At 33.3% G+C, this 9,616-nt stretch overlaps 1 protein-coding gene across 4 annotated transcripts in view; it reads right to left on the bottom strand.

The window, feature by feature from the left end:
- Positions 1 to 480: 480 nt before the first annotated feature.
- The window catches only part of USP15 (ubiquitin specific peptidase 15), a 70,374-nt gene continuing 61,238 nt past the window's right edge, over positions 481 to 9,616 (bottom strand). For 3 of the 4 annotated variants that reach the window (XM_027456491.3, XM_027456482.3, XM_021279778.4), the window contains 12 exons: positions 9,071 to 9,295; positions 7,063 to 7,146; positions 6,878 to 6,972; positions 6,498 to 6,686; positions 5,554 to 5,669; positions 5,158 to 5,433; positions 4,790 to 4,860; positions 4,313 to 4,428; positions 2,386 to 2,535; positions 1,889 to 1,992; positions 1,223 to 1,311; positions 481 to 924 (listed from right to left, as the gene is read on the bottom strand). In XM_027456491.3, the coding sequence (XP_027312292.1) occupies positions 739 to 924; positions 1,223 to 1,311; positions 1,889 to 1,992; positions 2,386 to 2,535; positions 4,313 to 4,428; positions 4,790 to 4,860; positions 5,158 to 5,433; positions 5,554 to 5,669; positions 6,498 to 6,686; positions 6,878 to 6,972; positions 7,063 to 7,146; positions 9,071 to 9,295 (1,701 nt within the window). In that variant the 3' untranslated portion in view covers positions 481 to 738. Of the gene's footprint in view, positions 925 to 1,222; positions 1,312 to 1,888; positions 1,993 to 2,385; positions 2,536 to 4,312; positions 4,445 to 4,789; positions 4,861 to 5,157; positions 5,434 to 5,553; positions 5,670 to 6,497; positions 6,687 to 6,877; positions 6,973 to 7,062; positions 7,147 to 9,070; positions 9,296 to 9,616 lie in introns of those variants that run through there. The other variant, XR_003496946.3, reaches the window with a different exon arrangement.

Below are 9,616 nucleotides of genomic sequence, written 5' to 3'. Positions count from 1 at the left end.
CATATCTTATAAGCAAGATAACAGGAATTATGTCTGCAGCGTAGATTCCAACAAGCAACAAAGGATACTTACATTTAATTGAAAATCTTTTTGTTAATGCAGCATGACATCCAGAACCTGTTCCACAGCAGCAGTAAGGTGAACGTAATATTCTGGATGCTCAACTATATCACAAAAGGTTAAAACACCTTTTCAAGCTATTTCTTCTATCATGATCGAATTTCAAAAAAAATATTAATTTTTAGGGAGAAACAAAAATTTGATGTTTCAAGAAAACTACTGCTTATATATTTATGACATTTTTACTCGTAGTCTGTGTGACAGCCTAAGGTACATGAATGTATTAATCTAGGAACTAGACTTGGCAGTAGTATTCTTGCAGTACTAAGAAAATAAATGTCAGAAGTCCACAGATTTAACATTTTAGTTATTAACTCACATCCAAAACAAAAGAAAACATAATCCATCAGAACAGCAGCAGAAAACTTAAAAGGGGTTTATTTGTGATTTCCTATATATAGCTTGTGAATACAAGACTAAATGCATTAGAGACAATTTCTGTTAAAGGTTTTATTGTTTCACTTCAAGTACTGCACATGTTAAAATGTAATAAAGATTTACATTCTGTTATCTGAAATTCCCCATCTCAGATTTTTATTTTTAATTTGTTGGGCAATTTCACTCTTTCAATAGGTATCCCCAGTAAGAAAGTCTCTTTTATGGCTTCTAGTTCTTCCATTAATTAGTGTGCATACAATTTTCATTTTCTATATCATTATCATTTTCATTGCTGTCTTCATCACTTTCTAATGGGATGCCTGTGGCAGCTGAAGCACCTTGTTTAGTTTCCCGGTCAAGAGGAAAAAAGCCAGTTCCACTGATTGTGTCCTGTCTCTGGTAGAAGAGTACATATGCTGCTTTGGACTGTAAAAGAGAAGAGTATAATATGCTGATGAGACTCCAGACAAAACATTTAAAATCAGTCCTTCTTTTCTTTTTTCCTTCTAAGCCCATAAGGTAAAATTATATAGAAAAACAAAGCTTTCATAATAGGTTATTTTTGCATGTTGAAGCAAACAATTGTTATTTTGCATGGTCCTTTAAAATGAGACAAACTACTCCCTACAAATTTACTGCAGGGTTCATGACTAACACTTCGCTTTTCTTCCCTCAAGTTAGTATCATCAACAGTGTCAGTTTCAGAAAAATGAAAGGTACTTGCCACTATTTGGTCCTCACATGCAGTTGACACACTACTGTCATCAAAGTAGTACCATTTTCCGTCATCTTTATTTTTTGCAAAAGCAGTATCTAGAACAACAAAAGTGCAATGTTTAGGGAATTTTTACCTTCTTGGATTTACTGCAATCAGTTGCTACAGTTTGTAATTGTTAAACACTTGACTTCTAACCACTAAAAATCTGTTATCATTATTAGAAAATCTACACTTTCACACTTTTAATATTCTTTTAAATAACTCTTAACCAATAACATTCCCCTTCTAAAGAGAATGTATATAGAGAAAGGATGGTTGAAATAAAACTCCTCCGTCACTTTTTCATTTTTCTCTCTCCTTTCAAGGAGATGTACAATGTACAAAAATACAGATGAGTAAGACAAAATAAATTGTCTGACTACAGTAGTTCTTATGAAGCTCCTAACCCTTCTCTTTTCACAATATCAATAACTAGAAGCATAAAAGAACTACAATTATCCTTGAAAGCTCATTTCATACATTTTTTTTTTATTAGAACACCTGTGAAAACATTTCAAGGTAATGAAAAAACTATCCCTCAATCATTAAAAAATGCCATTGACTGGAAACGATCGATACTTAAATAAACATAAAAAGTTGCTACGTAAAATGATTATACTTGAAATAACTTACAATGCCCTCCTCCCATTCCTCCATAGTGGTTGGAGACAGCAATCAAGTTGTAGCGGCAAGGCCCTGCATTTGGATTAATAAGGAACTCTGACATGTCCAAGTCACTGTTAAAAAACACAAACAAAAATAAATACTAGTTATCTATCTATTTATCCATTTTGCATTTTAGTGGTCTTTAGTAAAACCCTTTACTTTATATTTTCCACAAAGCTTGCATATATCACACTGTACTGACAGTGCATCTCTTTCAGTCTGAAGAGTGGAACCAGAACCAGTAATCTTACCCAAATGCTTGGTAGAGCTCTCCATACTTATCTACTCTAATTGTATTTTTATAAAATTCATGCTTTTTATCATGTACAAGTATTTTATCATCAGTAGTTACTGGATCCACGCGTGGAAGCTGAGCACAAAAACATTCTGCACAATTGTTGGATTAAACATATGTCCTCCTCATGCTGTTACCCTTCTAGCATCAAAACACTTAGGTTTCTTACTTTATTGGAAAGTCAACCAATGTGTCCAACTTGTCCCTCATGTATCTGCTGTAGGAAAAGCGCTTCAAATGAACTACCAGTACTGGGGGAAGTGACCACAAGTCTAACTTTTTGGTAGCTTGCTGATGTTCTTTACAGTTTGGACAATACCTAAAAGAAAAACATACTAATTAAATAATTGCAGTCATTATATATGTTCAATACATTGCCATAGAGGAAGCCAGCAACATGGGAGGAACTGAATGAGCAAAAGCTTACACACACCGATACTGCTTCTACTTTAAAACATGAGATACTGCTGTGCAAGAAGGCTTACAGTGAAGCTTGACAGTGTTTAGAACACATTAGTAGCACCCCCCACTACAGCAATCTCTTCTCCTATAGTAGTCTCTGTAGTCTTTACTTAAAGCAGTTTTCTCACATTAAGACAAAAGGTCAAGAAAACTCACTATAAGAGAGTCCATAATTAACAGGCAACTGTAGTTCTTCCAAGTTTCAATTTTCAAATCCATCCATCTCCCATCCTATCCCCCTCACCACTAAAATGACTACTGTAACCTGCAAAAGCTCTCTAAATTTATTCTCTAATTAGGCAAGTGCTAAAAAGGCTGTGACTTATAACAGATGTTTCTGCTCCCTACTTGAATACTTGAATCTTTCAAGAACTAAGGCTCAAGGAAGAAAGCAAGTAAGAACCATGCATGAAAACAACTCTTCTGTAAAGCTGCCTATGCATATGTTCTACTTCTTGGTGTCTAACAAGTAAAGATCTAGGAAAAGAAGGTGAGCCCTTAATTAGGAAGGGCTGCAAAAGACTGCATTGCACTAATTGTAAGGGAAGGCTGTGACTGTGTTCTCATTTGTCTGAGAATATCTGCAATACAAATATTGCTGGACTAGGAGTGATGAGACCTGGGAAGACCAGACAAATGAAGAAAAAAAATGTGATGAATAACTTCTTGTGAAACGTATCTAGAAGCAGCTGTTCCACTTCAGCAGCACCAGTATTTTATTTTATTTTTAATTTCCAACACTCTACTTAAAACATGTTGCAAAAATGGAAGCACTTCATGGTACTTGAGCTATATGGTATCTCAAATAGCTTGTCCAGTGTTGTATAATCTACTCAACCTAAAAAAAATGGTAAGTTTTAAGTCAGCCTTCTCCCCTGCCCAAATAAAGGAGGATCTCTGGTTAAAAACATTTGGAATTCTCCAAAACAAATCCACAAAAGTGGCAGACCCTCTTTTCAAATCAAATTCTGAGCTTCAGGTGTCGAGGAAGACTCTTAACTGTTAGAACAATCCTGGGGAAGGATGATCTTATGGAAGCATCCTATAATTGTAAATATTCCAATATCCTTCCAATTCAGAATTTGGAACAACCATGAATCACAACAACAGTCTCTACCAAAAAGTTAATGGCATATGATCAGAACATGAATTTGAGATGTTCTACTGATTACAGACACCCCTCATTCTTTAAGCCTGTTAAGCACGTCCCTACTTCATACTTTACGCAAAACAATTTATATATTTGCATAAAACGACCTCTAGTATGCACCAACCTTTCTCATCTCAGAAAAGAATACTTTTTTAATCCACTCTATTACACCTGGCACAGTATTTATTAATTCACTGTGGATCACATTTTACAGACTATGATATCTTGTGGATCTCACCCTTCCTTCTAGTTCTAATAATCATCTCCCATACAAACATTATCTTCCATATACAGTGACAACTTTTAGTTATACAGTGAATTAATATAGAATATTATTTTTGAGTATAACCATGCTTGGAATTTAATACATGGAAAGATTCAAAGAGACCATAAGAAATCAACTAGGTATTTGTGATAATTGTTTTTGAATAAATTTGAGAAACACAAACCACAGAATGGGACAATTTTAATGTTTTGTCCTTACCATGGGTCTTCAGCACCTAGTTTTTCCTTTGTTGTGAACAGCTCAATGCAATCTTTTAATTTCACAAAAGGCTTTTTGGGAGGCTTATATTCCACACTCTCATGTTTTTCAAAATCCTAAAGAGAAGTATTTCTTGAGTTAAGAGAACAAATGAAACAAAACTCATTTTAGTGATGTCGTCTTACTATGAACAGTATCTACATAGCTCCTATATATGGAAAAACTGATCAGAAACCATTCAAGCAAAAGCAGTTTTCACAGTTTCATATTTATTTCTGAATTAGTAAACCTCAGATTTGGTAATTACTTACATGTGTAAATGAAGTTTGTTTATGGTAACATTTACTATCAATAACACAAAAACCTTAGATGCTTCTTTTGAAGAGTTTTACTACCTCTATGCCACATGAAGTAAGTTGTATCTTTCACATTTAAATTTTATTAGTGCTGGAAAGGGGAGCAACATGAGAAGCTTACCTCTGCTGCTCTATCATCAAAGTATCTCTTCTTCAGTTCAGGATCCCAATCCAAAGCAAGGAAAGATCTTTCTAAGATTAAAAAACATGTTTTATCTTAATTTTACTTCTTGTTTTACATCAGATTTTATCAACTTCGGGCAAACACTCAAAATGAATTAAACAAAGCTGACATGAATTTAAGATGAAAAACTGATGTATAGACAATTTCTGCATTTCTAAGAGTTAGTTACAAGAACAAATTATTTATACAGAATTTTGTCTTAAAAGGTTTATCAAATAGCATACAGAAAGAATGAAACATTGTTCTGTGAAGTGAGAAAAAAGCATCAGAATCAAATGTTACCCAACCTGTTCCCTGTGACTTACCGTCAAGCCTAGGTTGCCTGTCATCAAATCTAATATGCCTGGTATCATCTTTGATGTAATTTATGTCAGTATTGCCTAAATTATTGAACTGGAATGTAAACAATCGCTTTTTGTGTCCCGTGAGTGGTTGACCTTTGCAAGTATCCTCAGTACATAATCCATTTTCAGAGTCATTGTCACCTCCAACTGAGTCTTCTGACTGGCTGTTTTCATTCTCTGAAGGAAGTTCTTGATCCTGGCTGGATTCATCATCTTGTTCATCTGTCTCCATTTCACCTGAAACAATTGAGGAGGGAGAAATGAGGCAGAATAGCAGTAATTGAAAGACAATACATAATTAACTTCAATTTTAAATCAAACAAAAAACACCGTACAAGTTTAAGTATTCAGTCTTACTTGGAGAACCTTCTTCATGTATTCCATTTGGGCCATTACCATTGATACCATGGTCCTTACAGCAATGTAGGGATCCTTCAGTGTCTTCACTTTCAGTGCATGTTTTTACATATCGGCTAAAGGTAACAAATGAAAGCAACACTTAGATTCAGTGGATTTTTTTAAATACTTATATTGTTCAAGCCAGAGAGTTAAATGGTAACAGCAAATACTTTATACTGAACTGTATTCCTGAAATCCTGTCTAATTTAATCAGAATAAATAAACCTACTGCCTAACATGTCTATTGCTACAAGCACATCTGAAATTCTGTTGGTCTGTGATCTCACATTTTTGGCAGTTATTTTATAAAACTTGATTCTTCTATCAGTTTTAATCTGATGAGTAACAATCTCTTTAACTGTTAACTAACTATATTTTTAAAATAAGGAATATATGGGTTCATAATGGGGGAAAGTTACATCAAGAGAAAATAAAGCATAGATTTCAATTGGAGGTTATAGAACTAATTTCTTCCATTTAATGCCACTTAGTCCAGTCTAGTTTGAAAGAGTGCCTACCATATAGTTTTACAATATCAACTAGTATAGAAACTTGTATAGTAGATACAGGAGGCGTAACCACAGCAGGCTAATTGACAAAACACTTCTGTTTTACCAAGACCTAACGGATATGAATTACTTCTGTAAACTGACAAATACAGATCAACTCTCCACCTACCTCTTGATTTTTGGATGAGGTCAAGCTAACAAAAAAAAACAAATTAAAATCCACACTAATTCATATCTTAAGTGGCTAAAATTTGAGATTTAATACATTTAGCAGAAAACAAAAAAATTACTGAAATCTAATCAATCTGTTAGCAATGCATGTAAAAATAGGTACCTACTGACAATAACTATTAGCATTTTTCTTTTGTGTTTTTCTTTAAACAATAACCTTACCACATTCTTAGCAGCAGCAAGTTATACAGTTTATCTTCAGTGTTGTTTCTAGGCACTGCTATGAGAAAAGGTTGACCAAACAGTGAAGAACCACTATGGCTGTAGCTGGTGTGCCTGCACTTTTCCCTTAAGCAAACAGGAATTATAACTTGTTCTGTATCTTCTGTTCTATTGATAGCAATTTCAAACCTAAAAAGAAAAAAGAATTGCAAACAAAGGGTAACTATTATTTAAAAGATTACAAAGAAAAAAAATGAAGAAGCCATAATTAAGATAAAAAAAAAAAAGCCATGATTTGTCTTTATCTTATGTTTAGGTTTTAATCTTATGCAAATAACTAAAACTGCAAAGAAGTCATGAAGCATGCCATCTGTACTTACACATAAATGTCATCACGTTCCATAATACTACTCAAATTTTCATCCATGGCAAATATCCTGTGGAACCTGTGATTGTATATATCAGTAACAATCATCTAAAAGAAAAAGGAGTATGTATGATTAAATCAGGCTGACATACGTTGAAGTGTTCAATGTTGTTCCTTCATATAAGAAGTTTTTCTCACCTTATCTGCAGCAACACCTGACAGAACTGACAATGCTGTGCAAAGATCCAATATATTTCCAATTTTTGGAACAACTACTTTGTACTAAAAAAAATAAAATAAAAAACACTTTAATTCCTAATAGATCAAAGATACATGAGAAAACAAAACAAAAACCTTAATACATGTTCAGTATACTTCATACACATCTTTCATTCTTGAACTTAAGATACGAAGTATTTAAATCAACTAACAAATTCAGTAAGATGCTGAAAAATATAATAGTTACCTTCACAACTTACACAAAACTGCACACTTTGAATGCTTTTATTGGCCTATAAAGTGCTTTTTTAGATTTTATTTTCTCCATAAGAAGATTTAATAGCACCAATTACTTGTACTTCAACAAGTTATTTAGGCACCTAAATATTATGCACACTATTGACTATATTCTTTAATTTGGAACACAATACAAATTGTTTATAAAATACTACCAGAATTTATTTTTATTTTAACTTGTTCTATGAAAACATTTTGTCCTAAACTTCAAATGTAAGAAGAAAGGAAAGAGAACAAAAGTGAAGCATTATTTTGTGTACTCTTAAAACCAAAGCCAAAAATTTTTGGTAGGAAAATGCAGGATATCTTCCCCCTCCTCCCCCCCAACCTCGGGATGGTTATACTCTGGAATTCTTTCCTGATTACTAGTCTTAGCCACTGATTCTCCAAATATCTCAATGGCCTTTACTGAGAGTGCCACATGGATTGCTATTGTGTTAACAGCTTTTTCTTTGGTGCTTTCTGCCTGGAATGCAATGGCTAATGGCTGAACTACATAATTTCATTTGCAGAAACAGAACCTGATAATTAACAGTCAGAGAAAACTTCTCTGTGGCTTCTTAGTGCAGTACACTTGCAGTTGGTAATGAAACTCCAAATAGCTGAGTTATTTGCATAATAAATAAAGACGCAACTGATTAGATATAAACAAAATTAGAAGTAAGGCATTATAACTTTGTGATTAATTAACACATGCAGCATATATTTGGTATCTCATTAAATCTTACAGTTTGGAAAGAGCATGAGTTCAGGTGCACTTTTATGAGTCAATCTCTATTCATTCTTGCATTACCATCTCATGTCATACAGGGGTTATCTTCAAATACTGTGTATCACTTGTGCAAATCCATTCAGATTACACCCCACGTTTATTTATTTTTTTCCTTAATAAAATATATCCTGTTCTCATGACTTATTGAATTGCTGGCAGACTCATCTCCCATTAGTTAATATCTGCTCCTTTACCTTTGATTTTCCTAACTCATATTGCCTTTGAGAACACTAAAGCATTTTTGAAAGTCTGCCTAAAATGTGTATTATTTTATTTCATGTATCCTTCATACAGCCAAAACAATTTAATTATTATTTTGTTACCATTACTCTATGTACATTTTTTCATGCCATTCTTAGGTGTGCAATGCTATCCTTCAAAAAAAATAAGGCAACGGAAATTATTTTATTAACAAATCTCATCTAAAAATTTTTCCTTTGACAGTTAAGTCAAAGCATATTTTGACTATTAAGACAGTATGGGACAACCTAACTTTTTTTTTTTTTTTTTTTTTTTTTTTTCATCACATTACCAGTCCTCTGATATTTTTCTTTTGAGGCTAATAAACTCAGGAATTAAGTCTGGATTAAGTCCATGTATACATATATTTTAAAACTTATACATCCATTATAGCAACATTAAAATCAAAAGTGAAGAAAACATGTATTTTAAAGATTAAGAAACCATATTAACACAGCCATAAATAAATTACCAGTATCCTCCTTAGAATGGACAGAAATATAAGGACATATTTATAGTCTTCCTCAGATATTCTAAGTGGCATTTCAGAACATATGCCAGAAAACCAATAATTTGTTGGATTTGCTTATTGTACTTGTAAATTTTAGCAATATAAAGGAGCTTAGTTTCACTGTTAATGCTGCATGAATCAGGCATTTCATACATAAAGAGGCTTACCTGCATAGGCTTAGCTAGTGGATCCATTCTAACTAAATAAACTTCCAAAGTGCGTTCTTTTTTCATGGGTAATGGAAGCGTCAAATAACAAAATGGATCAAAAGTTACAGAAATCTTAGCACATTCAGGACAGACTAGGGTGGATTTAAAAAGGCCATGAAATATATCTACAATGATGGAATCATTTCTTTTTAAATGGTTTTCCCAGGCTTCTTCAGCAACTACCTGTAAATAAAACACATCTTGGGTTATGATATGCAGTAGCAAATGAATAGTAAGAATTACTAATAATGATATTGGTAGAACATTCTCAGTTACCACCAAGGCATTGAAATCTTACTCCAAAGGGCTCTGTAACGTATGTTACTACTACCAAGATCACAGTTTAAATGACATATGCTTTTCCTAGGACAGAGATCCTTTCAGTTTTGGGCATCACAAATCCTGAGAGAGAGTTCAAGAGGCTTGGGGCCGGACAAAAGAACATAAAACTAAAAATCCCATCTGTAGTTCCTCATACTACAAGAGAAATAACTTGTATGTTTG

This window comes from Anas platyrhynchos, chromosome 1 (assembly GCF_047663525.1).
Source record: "Anas platyrhynchos isolate ZD024472 breed Pekin duck chromosome 1, IASCAAS_PekinDuck_T2T, whole genome shotgun sequence".
Classification (NCBI taxonomy): domain Eukaryota; kingdom Metazoa; phylum Chordata; class Aves; order Anseriformes; family Anatidae; genus Anas; species Anas platyrhynchos.
The sequence above is the reverse complement of the archived record's forward strand: the minus strand, read 5'-3'. Positions and strand labels throughout refer to the sequence as shown.